Source organism: Hylobates moloch, unplaced genomic scaffold (genome assembly GCF_009828535.3).
Source record: "Hylobates moloch isolate HMO894 unplaced genomic scaffold, HMol_V3 SCAFFOLD_12, whole genome shotgun sequence".
Lineage (NCBI taxonomy): Eukaryota > Metazoa > Chordata > Mammalia > Primates > Hylobatidae > Hylobates > Hylobates moloch.
The window spans coordinates 12,294,062-12,317,963 of record NW_026652287.1 but is presented as its reverse complement, the minus strand read 5'-3'; the positions used below and the strand labels follow the sequence as shown (position 1 = coordinate 12,317,963).

The 23,902-nt window shown below is 46.1% G+C and overlaps 2 protein-coding genes and 1 pseudogene across 6 annotated transcripts in view; 1 reads left to right on the top strand and 2 right to left on the bottom strand.

The window, feature by feature from the left end:
• Positions 1-3,715, bottom strand: part of COQ5 (coenzyme Q5, methyltransferase) — a 29,905-nt gene extending 26,190 nt beyond the window's left edge. Inside the window, exon 1 of the mRNA XM_032168518.2 lies at positions 3,497-3,715. Within this exon, the coding sequence (XP_032024409.1) occupies positions 3,497-3,698 (202 nt within the window). The 5' untranslated portion in view covers positions 3,699-3,715. The remainder of the gene's footprint in view (positions 1-3,496) is intronic.
• Positions 1-4,275, bottom strand: part of LOC116477820 (large ribosomal subunit protein eL29-like) — a 9,058-nt pseudogene extending 4,783 nt beyond the window's left edge.
• A 5,684-nt stretch (positions 4,276-9,959) lies between these two features.
• RNF10 (ring finger protein 10) overlaps positions 9,960-23,902 on the top strand; it is a 42,794-nt gene continuing 28,851 nt past the window's right edge. For 2 of the 5 annotated variants that reach the window (XM_032168514.2, XM_032168513.2), the window contains exons 1-2: positions 9,960-10,572; positions 22,488-22,684. In XM_032168514.2, coding sequence (XP_032024405.1) covers positions 10,416-10,572; positions 22,488-22,684 — 354 coding nt within the window. In that variant the 5' untranslated portion in view covers positions 9,960-10,415. Of the gene's footprint in view, positions 10,573-14,943; positions 15,051-22,487; positions 22,685-23,902 lie in introns of those variants that run through there. The other 3 variants (XM_058425219.1, XM_032168516.2, XM_058425218.1) reach the window with 2 other exon arrangements.

The window sequence follows — 23,902 nt, the reverse complement described above, 5'->3', positions numbered from 1 at the left end:
GATCTCCTGACCTCGTGATCCGCCCGCCTCGGCCTCCCAAAGTGCTGGGATTACAAGCGTGAGCCACCATGCCCGGCCTGATGGTTGATAATTTTTAAAGGTCATAAAACAATTATAATTTTTCGCATTGATTAAGGTCATTGTGTATGACTTCCGCTTGCACATTTTCACAGTCTTGCATTACTGTGCACAGCGAGGACTCTGTACTGCAATCTCAGTCCCCAATCTGGAATTCATATTTAGTTCAGTAGTTAACTTCTTCCCTGCTTGCCACTGTGTGAAATGTTGATTATACATTGTAAAGCACAAAACAGAAGTTAGGCATTATTATTATTACACTATTATTATAATTATACTAATTACTGGGTAAGAGCACACACTTTGGAAGTAACCCACCTGAATTCAAATCTCAGTTCTGCTACTTATTAGCAGAATCTTGGGCAAGTGATTTAATGTATTTGTTTCACATTTTCTTTTTTTCCTTTTTTTTTTTTTTTTGAGAGGAGTTTCGCTCTTGTTGCCCAGGCTGGAGTGCAACGGCACAACCTGGGCTTACCAAAACCTCCACCTCCCAGGTTCAAGGGATTCTCCTGCTTCAGCCTCCCAAGTAGCTGGGAATACAGGCATGCACCACCATGCCGGGCTAATTTTGTATTTTCAGTGGAGCTGGGGTTTCTCCATGTTGGTCAGGCTAGTCTGGAACTCCCGACCTCAGAAGTGATCCACCCGCCTCAGCCTTCCAAAGTGCTGGGATTACAAGCGTGAGCCACTGTGCCCGGCCTTACATTTTCTTCACTTATAAAACTGGGCTATGGCAGGCACGGTGGCTCACGCCTGTAATCCCAGCACTTTGGGAGGCTGAGGAGGGTGGATCACGAGGTCAGGAGATCCAGACCATCCTGGCTAACATGGTGAAACACTGTCTGTACAAAAAAAAAAATACAAAAAATTAGCTGGGCGTGGTGGCGGGCACCTGTAGTCCCAGCTACTCGGGAGGCTAAGGCAGGAGAATGGCGTGAACCTGGGAGGCAGAGCTTGCAGTGAGCCAAGATCACGCCACTTTCTTCCAGCCTGGGCAACAGAGCAAGACTCCGTCTCAAAAAAAAAAAAAAAAGAAACCCCGTCTCTACTAAAAGTACAAAAATTAGCAGGGCACAGTGGCAGATGCCTGTAATCCCAGCTACTGGGGAGGCTGAGACAGGAGAATGTCTTGAACCTGGGAGGCAGAGGTTGCAGTGAGCTGAGATCAAGCCACTGGACTCCAGCCTGGGCGACAGAGAGAGACTCCATCTCGAAGAAAACTGGGCCAATAGTTCTTATTCTTACAGTTTTATTTATAAGAATTAATGTTAAGTATTTTAGAAAGTTTCAGAACCTTAATAATTGCTTGCTACTGCACTTGACTAATCTTAAAAATAAAAAATAAAATAAAATGAAATACTTGGTATTATCGTACTTGGCTCCACTTATTTCATTCCATAAGCAATTATCAAGCTCCTAATGTGTATCAAGCACTGAGGAAATAGGAATGAATGAGCCACTGTCCTCGCTTTCTGGGCATTCAATCCTGTGAAACAAATAATAATTTGAATTCGATATTCAAAGTGTTAAAATAGAGCTATGTATTAGCAAGGTTGAGGTGGGTAGACTTTAAGGGGATGGGAAATTCCACTGTGGGCACTTTCTCTTATTTCCTGGGTGACTCAGTAAAGAAATCTCTCAGAGCCTCACCTTACACATCTGTAAAATGGACCAATTCCTTCGTCATTATAAATAGTGCTAGTAGAGTTTAAAAACACTCCTTTTCCTTTCCTATGCCTCTGGCACAATGCTGACAAAAAGAAACTGCTCAACAATATCTAACATTATTGAACAATTACTAAATGCCAGGGACTGTTTAAAGTGCTTTCATGTATCAAGTATTTTGATACTCACAAGAACTCCAAGAGAAGAAGGGTTACTATTAGTTCTACTTGGCAAATTTGGAAGCTGAGGCACAGAGAAGATAGTTTCTCTCCTTCCTTCCCTCTTTTCTTTTCTTTTTCTTTTTTTTTTGAGACGGAGTCTCGCTCTGTTGCCCAGCCTGGAGTGCAGTGGCGCAATCTCGGCTCACTGCAAGCTCCGCCTCCTGGGTTCACGCCATTCTCCTGCCTCAGCCTCTCCAAGTAGCTGGGACTGCAGGCGCCTGCCACCACGCCCGGCTAATTTTTTGTATTTTTAGTAGAGACGGGGTTTCACCGTGGTCTCAATCTCCTGACCTTGTGATCCCCCCGCCTTGGCCTCCCAAAGTGCAGGGATTACAAGTGTGAGCCACGGCGCCCGGCCTCTTTTTCTTTCTTTCTCTCTCTCTCTTTTCTTTCTTTCTTTCTCAGGCTGGGGGCAGTGGCTCACGCCTGTAATCCCAGCACTTTGGGAGGCCAAGGCGGGTGGATCACCTGAGGTTGGGAGTTCGAGACCAGCCTGACCAACATGGAGAAACCCTGTCTCTACTAAAAATACGAAATTAGTCAGACATGGTGGCACATGCCTGTAATCCCAGCTACTCGGGAGGCTGAGGCAGGAGGATCGCTTGAACCCAGGAGGCTGAGGTTGCAGTGAGCCCAGATTGCGCCATTGCACTCCAGCCTGGACAACAAGAGCGAAACTCCATCTCAAAATAAATAAATAAATAAATAAATAAATAAATAAATAAATACAAACAACAAAAAAACCCTATTTGTCTCTAGAGGTAAAGAACGGGGGCTTCTGACTCAGATTAAACTGGGTTTGAATACTGGTTCCGGCCAGGCGCGGTGGCTCACACCTGTAATCCCAGCACTTTGGGAGGCCGAGGCGGGCGGATCACGAGGTCAGGAGATCGAGACCACGGTGAAACCCCGTCTCTACTAAAAATACAAACAATTAGCCGGGCGTGGTGGCGGGCGCCTGCAGTCCCAGCTACTCGGAGAGGCTGAGGCAGGAGAATGGCGTGAACCCGGGAGGCGGAGCTTGCAGTGAGCCGAGATCGCGCCACTGCACTCCAGCCTGAGTGACAGAGCGAGACTCTGTCTCAAAAAAAAAAAAAAAAAAAAAATGGGGGGGCGTCTGGCTGGGCGCGGTGGCTCACGCCTGTAATCCCAGCACTTTCGGAAGCCGAGGCAGGCGAATCACCTGAGGTCAGGAGTTCGAGACCAGCCTGGTGAAAACCGATCTCTAGTAAGAATACAAAAGTTAGCCGGGTGTGGTGGCGTGCGCCTGTAATCCCAGCTACTCGGGAAGCTGAGGCAGGAGAATCGCTTGAACTCGGGAGGCAGAGGTTGCAGTGAGCCAAGATCGGACTATTGCACTCCAGCGTGGGCAACAAGAGCGAAATTCTGTCTCAAAAAAAAAATAATAATAATAACTGCACAGACAACAACACTGGAACTAATTGGATGTTAAATCAACCCTAACTGGCCAGAAGAAACCAGACCATGGACGGTCAGATCCCTCCCATCCGCCCTCTCGCCCCTTTCACCTTTGCCCCCCTTCTCCTCTTCCGACACAGTCTCAAACCCGAAGTGCGTTTCCGTTGCCCGCTTCTCTTGGGACAAGAGCCGAGCACTTAGTGGGGCGCCGGGCCAAGAGCTTCGAAGCCCGAGGAGCTGGCAGCCCCGCATCGCCCGCGACCACCCACGGCCGCAATAGCTCCATAGAGCGCAGCTCCTGGGGGCCGCCATCTTGGTAGTCGAGTGACAAGGGCCAGAGAGTACTCCTTGTTGCGTCACTCGACGAACGACGGCGGCTGGCCGGCAACAGTATTAGCCGAACGCGCCCTGAAATCTGATACACAGTTTGTGCGGGCATCATCTCTAGGATCCAAAGGGTGGTCTTTAAGTATCGGAAATCCCTTCCTCTCTCTCTTCTCAAATTGAACTTACAATTCACCAGGAATGAGGGGACCTCAGGGGAGCCCCGGGTCACCTCTTAGCGGCCATGTCTCTGAATCCGGCTAGGCAAAGAGTACTAACTCGCAAGATATCCAGGAACTCTTGTTGTCTTGTGCAGAAGGGGGAAATTGAGGCATGGTGTGGTTAAAAAGCCAAGATCACGGGGCCAATTCCTGCACTTTGTTGAGCGTAAGAATCACTTGGTTTGGCCGGGCGCGGTGGCTCACGCTTGTAATCCCAGCACTTTGGGAGGCCGAGGCGGGCGGATCACGAGGTCAGGAGATCGAGACCACGGTGAAACCCCGTCTCTACTAAAAATACAAAAAATTAGCCGGGCGTGGTGGCGGGCGCCTGTAGTCCCAGCTACTCGGAGAGGCTGAGGCAGGAGAATGGCGTGAACTCGGGAGGCGGAGCTTGCAGTGAGCCGAGATCGCGCCACCGCACTCCAGCCTGGGTGACAGAGCGAGACTCCGTCTCAAAAAAAAAAAAAAAAAAAAAGAATCACTTGGTTTAAGTTTTAAAATGAAGATTCCTGGGTCCCCAACTACCAGAGATTTTGATCTGACCTGTATCCCTTTAATCTCTATTTAAACAAATTTCTCTGGCGATTCTGATGCAGAAGATTTGCAGACCATTCTTGAGAAACATATGCTAGACTACTCTGAAAAATAAACATAGGACAGACTTCTTTGTTCTGTCCGTTTTATGAACCTAGGAAGCTCATAAATGGGAACGAAAGCTCTGGTATCCACTTAGGAAGCCAGAACCACCACTCACACTTGGTCTCCTGCTGACCCAAAGCTACATTCCTAGCTCCAGGTGGCATGTCATGGATGTTTTACTTCAGCCCCAGATTTTCAGTCTTTTTTTAATGGCAAGGGTAATGTAGACTGTGCTTGTGCAAAATAAAGAATGGACGTTGTTGAGTTTTGCTTGGATTACTGTATGTTTCTGCTTTCATTCCATTTTAAATGTATGTTTCCTGTAAATATTTCACGAGGAGAAAGCGCCAATAGAAGAAACTATTTTGAAATGAAAATTCTCTTCCTGGTTTAATATAGCCTGACAGATGGACACCTAACTGCTTTCGTTTGGGAAGTACTGCGCTGGGATTTCTGTTTCTCTTTTATTTTAAGAATGATAGAAGGTCCTCGTTGGTATAGTGATGAGAAAAAAAAAAAGGAATGATACAAGGGCGAAATGATTCATCCATGTATTCAAAATTCTCATGTCTTTGTTTAAAGAAATTAAGTGGCTGGGTGCGGTGGCTCACGCCTGTAATCCCAACACTTTGGGAGCCCGAGGTGGGCGGATTGCATGAGGTCAGGAGTTCGAGACCAGCATGGCTAACATGGTGAAACCCCATCTCTACTAAAATACAAAAATCAACCAGGCATGGTGGTGCACACCTGTAGTCCCAGCTATTCAGGAGGTTGAAGCAGGAGAATCACTTCAACCCGGGAGTCACAGGTTGCAGTGAGCTGAGATTGCACCACTGCACTCAAGCCTGGGTGACAGAGTGAGACTCTATCTCAAAAATAAGTAAATAAAGTCTCATCAAAGAATCTTATATCTTCCATATCTAGTTATATAAAAGAATGGATCTCAGGATTTAGGGCTATTCCTTCTGCACATCAGATTAAGTAAGTATCCAGACCAACAGTATTTCACTGTTCTCTTATTTCATATGATTTGTAGAGGAAAACCTCTAAAAAGTGAAGTAGGACAAGGACTGTTGGAAGGCATTTGTTTTTTTAGGTGGCATCTTGCTCTGTTGCCCAGACTGGAGTGCAATGGCACGACCTCGGCTCACTGCAACCTCTGCCTCCTGGGTTCAAGCGATCCTCCTGCCTCAGCCTCCCTAGTAGCTGGGATTAACAGGCACGCACCACCATGCCAGGCTAATTTTTGTATTTTTATTTTATTTTATTTTATTTTTTTTATTTTTTGAGACGGAGTCTTTCTCTGTCCCCCAGGCTGAAGTGCAGTGGCGCGATCGATCTCGGCTCACTGCAAGCTCCGCCTCCCGGGTTCACGCCATTCTCCTGCCTCAGCCTCCCGAGTAGCTGGGACTACAGGCGCCCGCCAACACGCCCGGCTAATTTTTTGTATTTTTAGTAGAGACGGGGTTTCACCGTGTTAGCCAGGATGGTCTTGATCTCCTGACCTCGTGATCCGCCCGCCTCGGCCTCCCAAAGTGCTGGGATTACAGGCTTGAGCCACCGCGCCCGGCCAATTTTTGTATTTTTAGTAGAGATGGTGTGTCATCATTTTGGCCAGGCTGGTCTTATTTACTTATTTATTCATTCATTCTTTATTTTGAAACAGGATCTCACTTTGTTACCCAGGATGGAGTGCAGTGGCACAATCATAGCTCACTTCTCACCCTCCCAGGCTCAAGCCATCCTCCCACCTCAACCTCCTGAGTAGCTGGGACTACAGGTGTGCACCACCACACTGGGCTGATTTTTGTATTTTTTGTTGAGACAGGGTTTTGCCATGTTGCCCTGAATGGTCTTGAACTCCTGGGCTTGGGCAATCTGCCTACCTCAATCTCCCAAAGTGCTGGGATTATAGGCGTGAGCCACTGCACCTGGCCCTGTTCATTTCCTTAATAGCATGTCTATGTGATCTTTTGAATCTCAAACTACTATGGTTGGAAGGGAATCATTTGTAATTTTCCAAAGTACAAATAGGTGTGGTATGATTCCCAAAGTCTTAGTGTCTATATCTGTAAACCATATGTTTTTGTTTTTTGCTTTTTAATTTTTAGTAGAGAATGGGTTTCACTATGTTGTTCAGGCTGGCCTCAAACTCCTAACATCAAGTGATCCTCCTGCCTCAGCCTCCCAGAATGTTGGGATTGAGCCACCTTGCCTGGCCACATACATGATTTTCCTTTTTTTTTCTTTTTTTGAGACAGAGTCTTGCTCTGTCACCCAGGCTGCAGTGCAGTGGCCCAATCTCAGCTCACTGCAACCTTTGCCTCCCAGGTTCAAGCGATTCTCCTCCCTCAACCTCCCAAGTAGCTGGGACTACAGGTGTGTGCCACCACGCCCGGCTAATTGTTGTATTTTTAGGAGAGACAGGGTTTCACTATATTGGTCAGGCTGGTCTTGAAATCCTGACCTCATGATCTGCCTGCCTTGGCCTCCCAAAAAGTGCTAGGATTTTTTTTTTTTTTTTGAGACAGAGTCTTGCTCTTGTCACCCAGGCTGGAGTGCTGGAGTGCAGTGGCACGATCTCAGCTCACTGCAAGCTCTGCCTCCCGGGTTCACACCATTCTCCTGCCTCGGCCTCTCGGAGTAGCTGGGATTACAGGCGCCCGCCACCACGCCCGGCTAATTTTTTATATATTTTTTTAGTAGAGATGGGGTTTCACCATGGTCTCTATCTCCTGACCTCGTGATCCACCCACCTCGGCCTCCCAAAATGCTGGGATTACAAGTGTGAGCCACCGCGCCCAGCCAGAGTGCTAGGATTACAGGTGTGAACCACTGCACCTGACCCACATACATGATTGTCTTTTTTTTTTTTTTTTTTTGAGATGGAGTCTCCCTCTGTTGCCCAGGCTGGAATACAGTGGCGCAGTCTTGGCTCACTGCAACCTGTGCCTGCTGGGTTCAAGTGATTCTCCTGCCTCAGCCTCCTCAGTAGCTGGGATTACAGATGTGCACCACCACACCTGGCTAATGTTTTTGTATTTTTAGTAGAGACGGGGTTTCACTGTGTAGGTCAGGCTGAGCTCAAACTCCTGATCTGTTGATCCATCCAGCTCGGCCTCCCAAAGTGCTGGGGTTACAGGTATGAGCCACCGCGCCTGGCCCCACATGCATGATTTTCTAAATCTCACTGTCTGTATCTGTAAAATGAGGAACTGCTTGTCTCATAGGTAAGAACATCACTTGTTAGCAATGTGATAATAGGCAAATTATCTGAACTTTTGGAGTCCATTTTCTCATCTTTAAATTTTATTTATTTAGGGACAGAGTCTTGTTGTGTTATCCAGGCTGGATTCATACTCTTGGGCTCAAGTGATCATCCCTCCTCAGCCTCCTGAGTAGTTGGGACTATAGGCCCACTTAATCTAAAATTTAGTTATTGAGAAGATTAAATGTGACAATGTTAACTGCTGTTAAATACAATTTATAGGAGCCCATTGGTTTGCACTGAGCTTCAGCACAGTAGACCAAACCAAAACAGAGTTACTCAAGGTGAAGTTCTACCCAACCACCCCTAAACTAAGTTGTTTATCTGAACTTCTGAGAAATCATCAAATCCCCAAACGGGTCAGTTTTACCCCACATAAGGAAGTCCATTCTGCTTAAACCTTTACAAGAAAAGTAATTTTGAAATGACTAATCTGCTTTTTGTTCTCTGTTTCTGCTATTTAAAAATAATTTTAGACAGGGTCTCCCTCTCTGTCACTCATACTGGAGTGCACTGGCACGATCGTATCTCACTGCAACCTCTAACTGCTGGGCTCAGGTGATCCTCCCACCTCAGTTTCCTGAGTAGCTACAACGACAGGTGTGCAGCCACAGCCACTGTGCTTGGCTAATTTATCTTTCTTTCTTTCTTTCTTTTAAATTAAAGTTAGTTTTGGGCCGGGCGCGGTGGCTCACGCCTGTAATCCCAGCACTTTGGGAGGCCGAGACGGGCGGATCATGAGGTCAGGAGATTGAGACCATCCTGGCTAACACAGTGAAACCCCGTCTCTAATAAAAATACAAAAAAAATTAGCCGGGCATGGTGGCGGGCGCCTGTAGTCCCAGCTACTCAGGAGGCTGAGGCAGGAGAATGGCGTGAACCCGGGAGGCAGAGCTTGCAGTGAGCCGAGATCACACTACTGCACTCCAGCCTGGGTGACAGGGCAAGACTCCGTCTCAAAAAAAAAAAAAAAGTTAGTTTTATTCAAACTATTTTATTCAGAGCCCAGCTAATTTTTGTATTTTTAATAGGGTCGGGATTTTACTATGTTGGCCAGGCTGGTCTTGAACTCCTGGCCTCAAGTGATCTGCCCCCCTCAGACTCCCAAAGGGCTGGAATTACAGGTGTGAGCCACCATGCCCGGCTGCCCAACTAATTTTTTAAAAAATATTTTTATTCTTTAGAGACAGGGGTCTCGCTATATTCCCCAGGCTGGTCTGGAACTCCTGGCCTCCAAGGATCCTTCCACCTCTGCCTCCCAAAGTGTTGGGATTACACTTATGAACCACTGCCTGCGGCCTGTTTCCGCCTCAATCTCCTGAGTAATGGGGACCACAGGTGCACACCGCCACGCCAGGCTAAAGAAATAAGGTGATGTACTGTATGAAGAAGTGCTGTAAAGTGATATTAAATGTAAGGCATTGTCATTATTAACGCTATTATTATTATTATTATTCCCAATATGAGATAGAATAAGGGCCATAAATCAATTGGTATTAACGCTAGAATAAGAACCATAAATTGGCCGGGCGCGGTGGTTCACGCCTGTAATCCCAGCACTTTGGGAGGCCGAGGTGGGCGGACCACGAGGTCAGGAGATCGAGACCATCCTGGCTAACACGGTGAAACCGTGTCTCTACTAAAAATACAAAAAATTAGCCGGGCGTGGCGGCGGGCGCCTGTAGTCCCAGCTACTCGGGAGGCTGAGGCAGGAGAATGGCGTGAACCCGGGAGGCGGAGCTTGCAGTCAGCCGAGATCGCGCCACTGCACTCCAGCCTGGGCTACAGAGCGAGACTTCGTCTCAAAAAAGAAACATAAATCAAACGAGTCTATAAAGGAGTTCCACAGGTATTCCAATGTTTGGCTACATTATTATTAGTGTATGTTATCATCGTTACTGTATTTTTAGTGTACTAAGTGAAAAACCTGGACTTGGAGCAACTGCAAGTCCCATTATTTTGAATGCCCTCACAGTGGGGTTGGGGAGGAGGTGGGGGAGGAAAAACAACAACAACAACAACAAAAAACCCACGAGACCCGGATGTAGGCAAAAACTACATTTCCCAGAATACCTCACCCCCTCTCCACTATATATATAGTCCATCCGGGTTCTTTGAGATGCTGTTTGGCGACTCGTCGCCATTCTCGGAGCAGCTCGGCCTCGGCCCAGGGGCGAGTATCCGTCGCTGTGTCGGAGACACTGGTCCCCGACACCAAGACAGCCAGCCCTCTCCCTTGCCTCGCGGCGGGAGAGCGTGTCCGGCCGGCCGGCCGGCGGGGCTCGCGCACCCTCCCTCGCCTCCCCTTCCCCCGCAGCCTCCGCCCCGCCAGGCCCGGCCCGGACTCCCGAGCCCCGGCCTCGTCGTCCTAGGTCGCCGCTGCTGCCGGGCTTAACAGCCCCGTCCGCCGCTTCTCTTCCTAGTTTGAGAAGCCAAGGAAGGAAACAGGGAAAAATGTCGCCATGAAGGCCGAGAACCGCTGCCGCCGCCGACCCCCGCCGGCCCTGAACGCCATGAGCCTGGGTCCCCGCCGCGCCCGCTCCGCTCCGACCGCCGTCGCCGCCGAGGCCCCCGTTGATGCCGCTGAGCTCCCCCAACGCCGCCGCCACCGCCTCCGACATGGACAAGAACAGCGGCTCCAACAGCTCCTCCGCCTCTTCGGGCAGCAGCAAAGGGCAACAGCCGCCCCGCTCCGCGTCGGCGGGGCCGGCCGGCGAGTCTAAACCCAAGAGCGGTAAGGGCGGGCCTGCGGCAGCGGGCGGGGGCGACTGCCCCTGCTTCTTGGGAGAGTCGTTGCTCTCTTGTCGGCTGGGTTACTCGGGGACAGGCTCCACTTTCTTTTATAGCTTCTACCTGCCCTTTTCCATGGCTCTCATTATTTACAGTTATATTAATGAGCGCTGTGCTGCGTGGTTTACGTGGATCATTTACATTAATACTCAAAACTGCTCGATTAAGCAGGTGCTGTTCTTATCCGCATTTTACATGTGATGAGAAAGGGTAAGGTCACCCAGCTAGTATTTGGCTCATAGCAGGCCTTAAGACCTGGTTTGTGTGACTCATCAGTCCACGCTCCTAAAACCAGTAAGTTGTTCTACCCTTTAATGTTGAATTAACATTGATTGGACAGTGTTCAAGTTTAGACGAGTGAGTGGGGCCCAAGGACGTTTCAAACTCATATCTCTTTATTTAGTAACCTGGTCCCAGATCCATTCCTCTGTTGAAGAGGAACTCATCCTTCAGTGGCTATTCATTGTGGGGTTAAGAGCGCAGAGTGTGAATTCAGTCTTTTTGGGTCTCAGTTTGCCAGACCTTGAGTGAATGCCCCGAGTTTACTTACTTGTAAAGGTAGGTGGAGGTAATATAATTAAGTAAACTTAAAAGACAAATTAAAAACAAAACAAATGAACTAAGGTCTTAGGGTATCTGACGTCTGTTTTGCACCAAATATACATAATGTCTATTGTTGTGTGTTGGACTGTAGGATTGTCCTTTAACAGGGAAGGTTTTATTTCTGTAATCGAGTCTCGCAATATTATAACCATGATGATGATAATAGCTACCTTTAATTGAGGGCTTACCATGTGCCAAGTACTAGGTGAAGTTTTTACCTCTGTTTTCACTGTGCCAGTCACTGACTTGTCTACCAGAGTGAAATCGTTCATATTTAAAGAAGGAATAAAATGAGCAGGTAGGATGTTAGGAGTTGGCAGAGGCTAGAGTCCAGTGTTCATTTTATTTCAAAGTTTGTACTAATCTCTGCTCTTTTGTATTTCAGTTACATTAGCAGTAATAGGAAGGTGTTTTCTGTGACAGTGGGGATGTTGTGGCAGAGAGGGAAATATTTGAAGTCCTTAAATGTGGAGGTCCAGTTTAAAACTTTTCAAGATTAAAAAAACTGTAAGAGTGAGACCGGGCGCGGTGGCTCATGCCTGTAATCCGAACACTTTGGGAGGCTGAGGTGGGAGGATAGCTTGAGCCCAGGAGTTTCACACCAGCTTGGGCTAGATAGTAAGACCCTTGTCTCCATAAGAAAAAAAAAATTAGCCGAGTGTGGTGGCACACACCTGTAACCCTACCTACTCGGAAGGGTAAGGGGGGAGGATCACTTAAGCTCAAGGAAGTTGAGGCTGCGGTGAGCTGTATCACGACACTGCATATCATCCAGCCTGGGTAACAGAGACCCCATCTCTAAAAAGTAAGAAAACTAAGGCTGACTTAAACCAAACAAACAAAAAAAAATTGTAAGGTCTACTAACTCACTCAGAGTTCACCTGCTGGATATGGCAAACTTGTTTACCTGGTGTGAGACCATTAGGAATATGGGTTCTCGGGCCATGTCAGGAAATGGTATGTATGCAGACTGATTTTGCAGTTCTGCACATGCGTAGCTTTGCCATAGATCCCTCAGAAGATAGAAGGTAACCAGTCCTTTTGGTCAGTGTTGGAACTGGTTTAGAGTGGTCTGTTCAAAGCAATTGATAAATAAGTTTATTTTTGCACTCTATTCCCAGATGTGTGTTAAGGATTTGGTTCTCCAACTGTCTGAATTCTCAACTAATTTTTCTGGTGCTCCCCCTTAAGCCACTAACATACATTCATTAGTCAGTTGCAATAAATGCCTTATTTCTTAGCAGTAGGTGAAAGCTTGTGACAACTCAATAAAACAAACAGGTATTTAAGCAATTTTACTGCTATGTCCTTCACTTTGAATATATTGGTTAGTGGAATTAACTCTGATTACCCAACAAGATGATACAGAATTCTACAGTAGTTTGATCAAAGCAAATATTTGTCATTGTTAACATTTCAAATGGGCTGGGTGGCTATAATCTTCGGGAGGCTGAGGCAGGCCGATTGCTTGAGCCCAGGAGTTCGAGACCCTGTCCTACAAAAAAATAAATGAGCCGGGCGTGGTGGCACACACCTGTGGTCCCAGCTGTGAAGAGGCTGGGGCGGGGGAAGAGGAAGGGCACTTAAACCCAGAAGTTCAAGGTTGCAGTGAGCCATGATCACTCCACTGCACTCTAGCCTGGGTGGCAGAGTGAGACTCCGTCTCAAAACAAGAAAACTTCTGTAAAAACTCATGTAGGCTGGGTGCGGTGGCTCACGCCTGTAATCCCAGCACTTTGGGAGGCCGAGGCAGGTGGATCATCTGAGTTCAGGAGTTTGAGACCAGCCTGGCCAACATGGTGAAGCCCCGTCTCTACTAAAAATACAGAAAATTAGTCCAGCGTGGTGGTGCGCACCTGTAATCCCAGCTACTCGGGGGGCTGGGGCAGGAGAATCCCTTGAAACCGGGAGGCGGAGGTTGCAGTGAGCCAAGATCACACCATTGCACTCCAGCCCGTCTAAAAAAACAAAAACTCATGTAAAGGACCTTTGTTAGATTTTACGAATACACATGTGTGCCTTGAGGCAGCGTTCGTTTTTTTTAATGTGTGTGTTAGAAAGCTTGACCATGTTTGCTACTGCTGGTGTCTGCTTTTCTGGCTTCTGTTGTGCGTGTTCCCTTAGCAAGGAAGGATGGGCTTTGTAGCCAAATCCATGCTTCTTCACTAGCCATAATCCACTGCTTGTATTTAGGAACGAATTAAAAGGCAGAATATGTGGAGATTAAAAGATTAGGAAACTCTGGATATTGGCTGATTTTTAAAGTTGAAACTAAGCTGCCTTAGGAACATAACAGCTAAGACCAGTGCTACTACAACAGATACTCAGGAACTCTGATGCAGTAACTTCATGATGAGATGGTTGCTCTAACAAAAGGGTACACTCAAGCTCTGCATAATCCCATAAAAAGATTTCTGCAGTATCATAAGCTGAACACATCATATACTTGATTCTGCTGGGAATCATTGAAAGGACCTCTTGAATTACAGAGTACTGAGTTGAAGGGAAAGCAAGAAGCGTAAGGTGAAAAGATAGTTTGTCGATCTTTTGTCAAGTTGAAAAGAGCAAGAGTTTTCAGTATTCAAATATTTAAGTCACTTTTTTTCTCCCCCTTTTTTACCTCATGTGGAAGAAAGCCCTTTGGTTTCTACTCTGTAAACTGTCATTAATGGCCATTCGCTTCCTAGCTACATGATTAATTTTGAGATTTTGTTCCAGTGGCTGGCTCTGCCCTTCATTTGTACACAGGGAAATATGTAAATTTGGCTACCAGGATTTTCTTGATCTTTCCAGCTAGAGTCACATACCACAGTTTCTTTGCCTGGGCTAATTGCCCGAACATTTATGTAACATTCCTTTTCTTGATTATATTCCTACAGCTTCATTCCAGTAGTGTTAATAGGTATTTCTGAGAACATGCAGCAGTAAATATCCCTTGAATATAGCTCAGAGGAGAGAAGGTGGGTTAGAAAGTGGGGAAAGTCATTTAGAGGGAGCAAAGAAAGAGAAGCAAGAGAGAAGGTAGGCCGTTTATGGGCAGATAGTGGACCCTGGCCAGGAACCAGGCTCTTGTCCCATCCCGCTGGGCGGACAGAACTGCCAGGGAGGTTAAGGGAAGGTCAGGTATTATGAGGCAGTTATTTTGAGGTTGGTGGTATGAAGCACTGCCCTGGCATTCTTCCTGTTATTCTGGTACCAGAAACCAGGTTACTAGTGGTAATCTGCCTTGAAGAATGCCTCTGACCTGTAAATGGACCTGGAGATTTTAATGGCTTTGAAAATAGAGGTGATTTGAAGCCTTCAGTAAAACCACTTAGAGAAATTAAAAGAATTTCAGGGCCCGTTGGCTGGATTCCTTGGTTTATATGGCTTCGTTGGAAGTCTAGTGGGTGCTCTTGACAGGAATGATTTGGATTTATTAATGATAGGCTTTCAAATCATAGTAAAACTATGTGTCAGCCACTATGGTAGGCATTTTACAGAAGTTTTCTTTCTTAATCCTCATGATGCCATGAGAAAGTATGGTAGAGTATTAGCCCTATTTCACAGATCAGAAAATAGAGGCTTAGCAGTGTTAAGAGTGATTCGTCCAAGTAAATTTTTTATGAAGTCCTAGGCGGTATTTTTCAGTAAGCTTTGTATAATCACACTTAGCAAGCAGATAACTTACTGGCATGTGCATCATTCCTGATACCACCTCTCTCTTCCTTTCATTCAGAATTACTAATTTCAGCTGGATTCAGTTTGTTGTCAGTTGATTCTGTAGTAAGGCCATATGTTGCCCCTCTGGAGGTGCTTGTCAACTACTCTGGATGATGGGTAAGCAACTTGCTTGTGATTACAGCATGAATCAGCAGCAGAAATTTGCTGACTGGTATTCTGACCTCTAGGCTGAGCCACCTGTTAGAACTAGAGCTAGAAATGAGGATGCCAAGTAATTTAACTGTGAAAAACTTGTGGCCCTTAATTTGGTAATGGGGGGAGGCTGAGATATAACTACTGCTACTTGGTGGAGACCTTTCCATTAGGGAAATGTGGAACAACTGAGAAGCTGGGTTAAGTTTTTAAGTCATTTATTTGTTGACTCTGGATCCTGAGTTTAGTGGTCTTGTCCATTTTGGAATGTGTCTTGACAGTAGTTCTTGGCAGTTCTCAGTGGTGGCTGTGCATCAGAATCTCCTCAGGAACTTTTTTTTTTTTTTCCCCTCTCAAGACAGAGTCTTGCTCTGTCACCCAGGCTGGAGTTCAGTGGCGTGATCTCAGCTCACCTTAACCTCTGCCTTCTGGGTTTAAGCAATTCTTCTGCCTCAGCCTCCTGAGTAGCGGGGTTACAGGTGTCCACCACCACACCGGCCTAATTTTTGTATTTTTAGTAGAGATGGGGTTTCACCATGTTGGCCAAGCTGGTCTCAAACTCCTGACCTCATGAGAAACTTAAAAAAAAAAAAAACAAAAAACATTAGGGGTGTGTGGGGCCCCTTCCTAGGAATTTTTTTTTTTTTTTTTTTTGGTAGAGATGGGGGTCTTACCATGTTGCCCAGGCTGGTCTCAAATTCCTGGCTTCAAGTGATCCTCCCACCTTAGCCTCCCAAAGTGCTGGGGTTACAGGCATGAGCCACTGTGCATGGCCTTTTTCTGATTCTTTAAGCCTAGATTGGACCCGTGGGTCCTGGGCATTCATAATTTAAAAAGTCTGTGCAAGTGATTCTGGTGTGCAGCCAGGATTGAGAACCACCACTCTGAGATTTAAAACTTCACCCATAGTTCCTTCTCCCAGGAACTTGACATTTTTTCTGTTTTCCAAAATCTAAAGTGGATCATCTTATCACTCCTGTTCTACCCTCGAGTTTTTCCCATGTATATCCTGGCAAATTGTCCACAAAACATTTCAGAAATAATACTCTGAATTTTATCGCTGGATCCCAGGCCTGATGGTACCTTCAGCCTTTAGCTGCCTGTTGCCTGGGTCTAGAGATAAGAGCCAGTCTCTCACTTGACATGTCTGTCGTCATACCCTTAGGTAAGTGGAAGACAAGAGAAACGAGTTGATTTTGGCAACTAAAATCACTAATCATGATGTGGTCAGTTGTTATGTGTTCTGGAAATGAGCAGTTTACTGTCTATCAGAGAGCATTTCTGTAAGCATTATGAAACTGTTTCCTTGCCAGTGTGGTAATAAGTGAAGAAATGAAGACAGTCTTCTTGCTGAGTGCCAGTTTACTTTCTTTTTTTTCTTTTTTTTTTTTTGAGACAGAGTTTTGCTCTTGTTGCCCGGGCTGGAGTGCAGTGGTGCAATCTCGGCCTCACCGCAACCTCCACCCCCCGGGTTTAAGCTATTCTCCTGCCTCAGTCCCCCAAGTAGCTGGGATTACAGGCATGTACCACCACACCCAGCTAATTTTTTGTATTTTTAGTAGAGACGGGGTTTCTCCATGTTGGTCAGGCTGGTCTTGAACTCCCGACCTCAGGTGATCCACCTGCCTTGGCCTCCCAAAGCATTGGGATTATAGGCATGAGCCACTGCGTCTGGCCAGTTTACTTTCTTAATAAGCCCTTGCCATGTAGAATCTGGCTTTACCGAAATCTATGCAAACCGTGAGGTGCATCTTGAAAGCAGCAGTTAGGGTCAAACAGGTAGGGTCCAGGATCATCTGAAACAGTCTTTGATAATGAGGTTGGGGGATATGTGTTTTCTTTATATACCCATCCTTGTAGAGTCTCCTTTGCTTGAGGTGATGTGAAATGGAGTTAAGGAAAGCAAAGCAAGAGAATGTGGCTAAGTTAGCTGGGGTTCTGCATGCCCTGAGTTTTCTTTTTTTTTTTTTTTTTTTTGAGACAGAGTCTCACTCTGTTGCCCAGGCTGGAATGCAGTGGCGCGATCTCCGCTTACTGCAAGCCCCGCCTCCCGGGTTCACACCATTCTCCTGCCTCAGCCTCCCGAGCAGCTGGGACTATAGGTGCCGCCACCATGCCCGGCGAATTTTTTGTATTTTTAGTAGAGACAGGGTTTCACCATGTTAGCCAGGATGGTCTCTATCTCCTGACTTCGTGATCCACCTGCATTGGCCTCCCAAAGTGCTGGGATTACAGGCATGAGCCATCGTGCCTGGCTTTATTTTTTTATTTTTTTAATTTTTTTATTTTTATTTATTTATTTATTTATTTTTTGAGAAGGAGTCTCGCTCTTTCACCCAGGCTGGAGTGCAGTGGCGCGATCTCGGCTCACTGCAGGCTCCGTCCCCTGGGGTTCACGCCATTCTCCTGCCTCAGCCTCCCGCGTAGCTGGGACTACAGGCGCCTGCCACCTCGCCCAGCTAATTTTTTGTATTTTTAGTAGAGACGGGGTTTCACCGTGTTAGCCAGGATGGTCTCGATCTCCTGACCTTGTGATCCGCCCGCCTCGGCCTCCCAAAGTGCTGGGATTACAGGCGTGAGCCACCGCGCCCGGCCTGCCAGGATGGTCTTGATCTCCTGACCTCGTGATCCCCCCGCCTCGGCCTCCCAAAGTGCTGGGATTACAGGCATGAGCCACCGCGCCCGGCCTTTATTTTTATTTATTTATTTATTTTTTTTAGAGACAAGCTCTCGCTCTGTCACTTAGGCTGGCATGCAGTGGTGCAAACGTAACTGACTGAAACCTTGAACTCCTTGGCTTAAGAGATCCTTGAACTCTTGAACCACTGTGCCTGGTTTATCTTTTTCTTTTTTTTTTTTTTTTTGAGACGGAGTCTCGCTCTGTTGTCCAGGCTGGAGTGCAGTGGTGCAATCTTGGCTCACTGCAAGCTCCGCCTCCCGGGTTCACGCCATTCTCCTGCCTCAGCCTCCTGAGTAGCTGGGAATACAGGCGCCCGCCACCACGCCCGGTTAATTTTTTGTATTTTTAGTAGAGACGGGGGTTTCACCATGTTAGCCAGGATGGTCTCAATCTCCTGACGTCGTGATCCACCCGCCTCAGCCTCCCAAAGTGCTGGGATTACAGGCGTGAGCCACCGTGCCTGGACTTTTTCTTTTTTTGAGACAGAGGCTCACTCTGTAGCCCAGGGTGGAGAGCAGTGGTGCCATCATAGCACACTACAGTCTCAACCTTGGCTTAAGCATTCCTCCCAACTCAGCCTCTCAGCTAGGACTGCAGGTGTGTGCTACCACATTGAGCTAATTTTTAAATTTTTTGTAGAGATGGGGTCTTACTATGTTGCCCAGGCTGGTCTCAAACTTGTGGACTCAGGTGATCCTCTTGCTTTGGCTTCCCAAAGTGTTGAGATAACCGGCATGAGCCACCAAGTCCAGCGCTGAAACTTTGCTAATTGTTACTGTTAGTGCCATGTTTGACACTAACTGTTGCTAACTGAAGTAATAGATAAAAGTTTAGTTTTTACGTTCTAACTTTATTTGTTTTTTGAGACAGAGTCTCACTCTGCTGCCCAGGCTGGAGTGCAGTGGCATGATTTCAGCTCACTGCAACCTCTGCCTCCCAGGTTCAAATGATTCTCATGCCTTAGCCTCCCAAGTAGGTGGGATTACAGGCGTGTGGCACCACACCTGTCTAATTTTTGTATTTTTAGTAAAGATGGGGCTTCACCATGTTGGCCAGGCTGGTCTCGAACTTCTGGCCTCATGTGATCTGCCTGCCTTGGCCTCCCAAAGTGCTGGGATTAACAGGCACGAGCCACCATGCCTGGCCTTAAATTGTATCTAAGGTAAGGGTCACTGTCCGTAAGCAGGATTTAAGGGTAACTGAACTGGTAGGAGTGAACCTAGCCTGTTTCTGTGACTGTTCTGTTTACATTGCTGCCATTTCACATGGTTTAGATTGACTCCCAGGTTTTAGGGGTCAGGTTTGGAGAGAATGACATCTCATTTATTCAGTGAGGTTGACAGACTATGGGCGTGAAGTGGTTGCTTTCAAAATTTGGTCTCTGATTTATTAACTTACGTTTTCTTCTTTCTGAGGCATTGTTTAACCTTGAATTTATTTAGCCTGCTATAAAAAGCTGGTGATTATACTTATCAAGAAATATTTTTTTCTAAGTTTAAAAATTAGTCAGATAATATTACAGGTCTGCAGACAGGTACTTTTGTATACTTCTATCAGAATCTTAGAGGGTGAGGCCTGAGCATAGGAATTCCGTAGAAGCTCATCTGTGTGATTCCTATGAACTGGCACGATTGAGAATCATTGTAATAAGATAAAAGTGGGGCCAGACCCCATGGCTCATGCTTATAATCCCAGCACTTTGGGAGGCTGAAGTGGGAAGATCACCTGAGCCTGGAGGATCGCCTGAGCCCAGGAGTTTGAGACCAGCCTGGGCAACATAGTGAGACCCCGTCTGCACAAAAAAATTAACAAATTAGGCCAGGCTTGGTGGCTCACGCCTGTAATCCCAGCACTTTGGGAGGCTGAAGCTGGTGGATCGCTTGAACTCAGGAGTTTGAGACCAGTCTGGGTAACATGGCAAAACCCCGTCTCTATCAAAAATATAAAAATAAGCCAAGAATGGTGTATATGCCTGGAGTCCCAGCTACTTGGGGGGCTGAGGCAGGAGGATTGCTTGAACCCAGGAGATTGAGGCTGCAGTAAGCCGAGATCATGCCACTGCACTCCAGCCTGGGTGACAAAAGTAAGACCCTGTCTCAAAATAAATTTAAAAATTAGCTGGGTGTGGTGGTGCACACCTGCAGTCCTAGCTGGGAGGCTGAGTTGGAAAGATGCTAAGCTGAGGTTGAGGCTGCAGTGTGCTATGATGGCACCACTGCTTTCTGCCCTGGAGGAAAAAACATGCTGGGTGTGGTGGCTCACGCTTCTAATCCCAGTACTTTGGGAGGCCGAGGTGGGTGGATCACCTGAGGTCCAGGAGGTCGAGACCAGCCTAGCCAATGTGGCGAAACCGTCTATTAAAAATACAGAATTAGCCAGGCGTGGTGGCTCATGCCTGTAATGCTAGCTTCTTGGGAGGCCAAGGCAGGAGAATTGCTGGAACCCGGGAGGTAGAGGTTGCAGTGAGCCGAGATTTCGCCACTGCACTCCAGCCTGAGCAATAGAGTGAGACTGTTTAAAACAAAAAAAAGATAAACCAGGCATGGTGGTTCATGCCTATAATCCTAACAGTTTGGAAGGCCGAGGCAGAATTGCTTGAGTCCAGGAGTTGGAAACCAATCAGGGTAACAAAGTGAGACCCCATCTCTACAAAAAAAAAAAAAAAAAAATAGGCTGGGAGTGGTGGCTCATGCCTGTAATACCAGCACTTGGGAGGCCGAGGCAGGTGGATCACTTGAGTTCTGGAGTTTGAGACCAGCCTGGGCAACAAAGGCAAACGCCGTCTCTACAAAAAAACACAAAAATCAGCCAGACGTGGTGGTGAGTGCCTGTAGTCTCAGCTGCTCAGGAGGCAGAAGTGGGAGGGTGGCTTGAGCCTGGGAGGTGGAGGTTGTAGTGAGCCAAGATTGTGCCACTGCACTGTAGCCTGGGTAACAGAGCAAAACCTTGTCTCTAAATAAATAAATAAAAGTGCATAAATAATTATTATGTTGTTAGAGTATAAATAAATTGGTGTAATGGTTCTAGAAAGCAACCTAGGAATGTATAAATGGCTTTAATGACCATATTTTATCTGTTAATTCCACTTTTTGAGAATTTGACATAATCACATAAGCCTTTGTGTAAAGAGACTCCCAATGGTATTATATTAAACTAACAAAAAATTAGAAGCCACCTAAATATACAACAATGGGGGATTGGTTACATTATTCTGTAAGTATGTGATCAAGAAGGGTACAGCAATTAATCATGCTTTTGAAGACTAGGGATGCATAAAATGCTCACAGAGTAGTAAGCGGAAAACAATATATCTTCTGTGCTTGTCATTTTATGTAAGATTTGTGGCACGTATGTAAAATGGAGATTAAACGGAAAACAATGTTAATGGATTAGTGCTCTGTGGGTACTGGCAACTTTAAATTATTCTACACTATTTTCAGAATTGAACATATATTATAATTGAAGAGAAAAACAAGAAACATTTTTATTTTTTATTTTTTGAGATGGAGTCTCGCTCTGTTGCCCAGGCTGGAGTGCAGTGGCGCGATCTCAGCTCACTGCAAGCTCCGCCTCCCGGAGTTCACGCCATTCTTCTTCCTCAGCCTCCCGAGTAGCTGGGACTACAGGCGCCCGCCACCACGCCCAGCTAATTTTTTTTTTTTTTTTTGTATTTTTAGTAGAGACGGGGTTTCACCGTGTTAGCCAGGATGGTCTCAATCTCCTGACCTCATGATCCGCCCACCTCAGCCTCCCAAAGTGCTGGGATTACAGGCATGAGCCACCGTGGCTGGCGATTTTTAAAAAGGATATAACTCAAGCTGATCCAATATGCTTTTATTTATTTAATAAATTTTTTTTTTTTTTTTTTGAGATAATCTTGCTCTTTACCCAGGCTGGAGTACAGTGGCACGATCTCGGCTCACTGCAACCTCTGCCTCCCGGGTTCAAGCAATTCTCCTGCCTCCGCCTCCCAAGTATCTGGGATTATAGGTGCCCGCCACCATGCCCCGCTAATTTTTTGTAGTTTTAATAGAGACAGGGTTTCACCATGTTGGCCGGGCTGGTCTCAAACTCCTGACCTCAGGTGATCCACCCGACTCGGCCTCCCAAAGTGCTGGGATTACAGGCGTGAGCCATTGCGCCCAGCCCCCAGTATGCTTTTAGAGCTCAACTTCTTTTGTTCTGTTAATTTAACAGCTTCTGAATTTGACCTCTAGAGTTTATGTAAACACGGTTTTGCTTTTATGCCTTTTGAATACATTTGCTAAGGCCTAGGACAACCCCTTGTAGTATAGAATCTGGTTATGTTATAGTAATTTAAAAAGGAATCTCTTCTGTCCTGCTACCAGGTAAAATACTTTTCCTTGATACAGAATGGCTGTTTCATTTCCTGTAACTTTATCTGACTGAACTTTTACAAGGGCAGTGGTTAAGCTGTGAAAAGTAGAGACATTATGGATTGAGAATCCATGTGGTTTGATCTACACTGTGTTTGTTTTGAGGGAGGGGACCTGTTAGGCTTCATTATTGCAAGAAAAAAACACTCTACTATGTGTTGTCTTACTCAAAGCACTCATGCTTTGGCCCAAACCCAGATTCCTGGAGGTGGTCAAAGGGCCTATTTACCTTTATTTAAACACAGTTTTGCTGGGAGGTGGAGGGCAGTTGGCTAAGTGAATGTATCATTTCTTAAGTCGTTCTTTTGTGTTTCTTGCTTTCAGATGGAAAGAACTCCAGTGGATCCAAGCGTTATAATCGCAAACGTGAACTTTCCCACCCCAAAAATGAAAGTTTTAACAACCAGTCCCGTCGCTCCAGTTCACAGAAAAGCAAGACTTTTAACAAGATGCCTCCTCAAAGGGGCGGCGGCAGCAGCAAACTCTTTAGCTCTTCTTTTAATGGTGGAAGACGAGATGAGGTATGGAATTTGAGAATGTCCTTTCTAGAGCATAAGCATGAGATTTGATCCCATCGCCCGCCCCCCACTTTATCAGTAGTTGAGGAGGGGAACAAGAAGTAGAGGAATAGATAATCAAAGGAGTCTCGAGTAGTTGAGAGAGTTAACTAGGTTTGAAACCTTGCCTCCTTTTTTCCCCTGAAGGTTATGAAAATTTCTTTGGAGGAAGGAAAATTTCCTTTATGACAAATTTGGGGTTCCTTAATTTGTATGGTCTTTTTATTATCACTCTTGAATTAGAGGTACTTTTTGGAATATTTAGGTAATAAAATGACATTAATGACGTTTGCCTTTGTAATCCAGCAAAATGTAAAATGCATATATGTATAGTCTCAAATTCTTTTAGGAGTTTCTTAGCTATGCTTCTGTAAGTGCATAAAGACATTTGTGTACAAGGGTATTCACTGCTTTGTTTGTAGTTGTGAAATTTGGGAAATAACCTAAATTACGTTTCATACTATGTAATTATGATATAATAAGACAGATCAAAAAAATGTAGACTGAGGGAAGTAAAGGGATAGAGAGTAACAAGGAAAACAGTTTTAGAATGTGCTTTAAGGACACCTTCTCTGAGGAGGTGGATTTTGAGAGAGACCTAAAAGAAGCAAGGGAGCACACTATATGGTTGTTTTGTTTTAAGATGGTCTTGCTCTGGAGTACATTGGCATGATCATGGCTCACTGCAGCCTTGACCTCCTGGGCTCAAGCGATCCTCCCACCTCAGCTTTGAGTAGCTGGAAATACAAGTGCATGCCACCATGCCTGGTTAATTTTTTTCTTTTTCTTTTGTAGAGACTGGATCTCACTGTGTTGTCTAGGCTGTTCTTGAACTCCTGGCCTCAAGCGATCCTCTCATCTTGGCCTCCCAAAGTGCTGGGATTACAGGTGTGAGCCACCACACCTGGCCACGTTATATGGTTTTGAGGAAGAGTGTCTTAGCCTGAAGGAATAGCACATGCAAGGGACAGGAGGTGGTAGTGCCTTTATTGGTTTGAGGTAAAGCAAGTAGGCTACCATGAGTGGAGGAGGAGAGGTGGGAAATGTACCCAAAGACTAGGAAAGGGATCAGATCATGTGGGGCTTTGAAAGACTTTGGCTTTTGTTCAGAGAGATGAGAAGCCATTGCAAGGTTTAAGGAGAAAAGTAAGGTAACCTGATTCGGAGTTTTAAAGGGGAAGA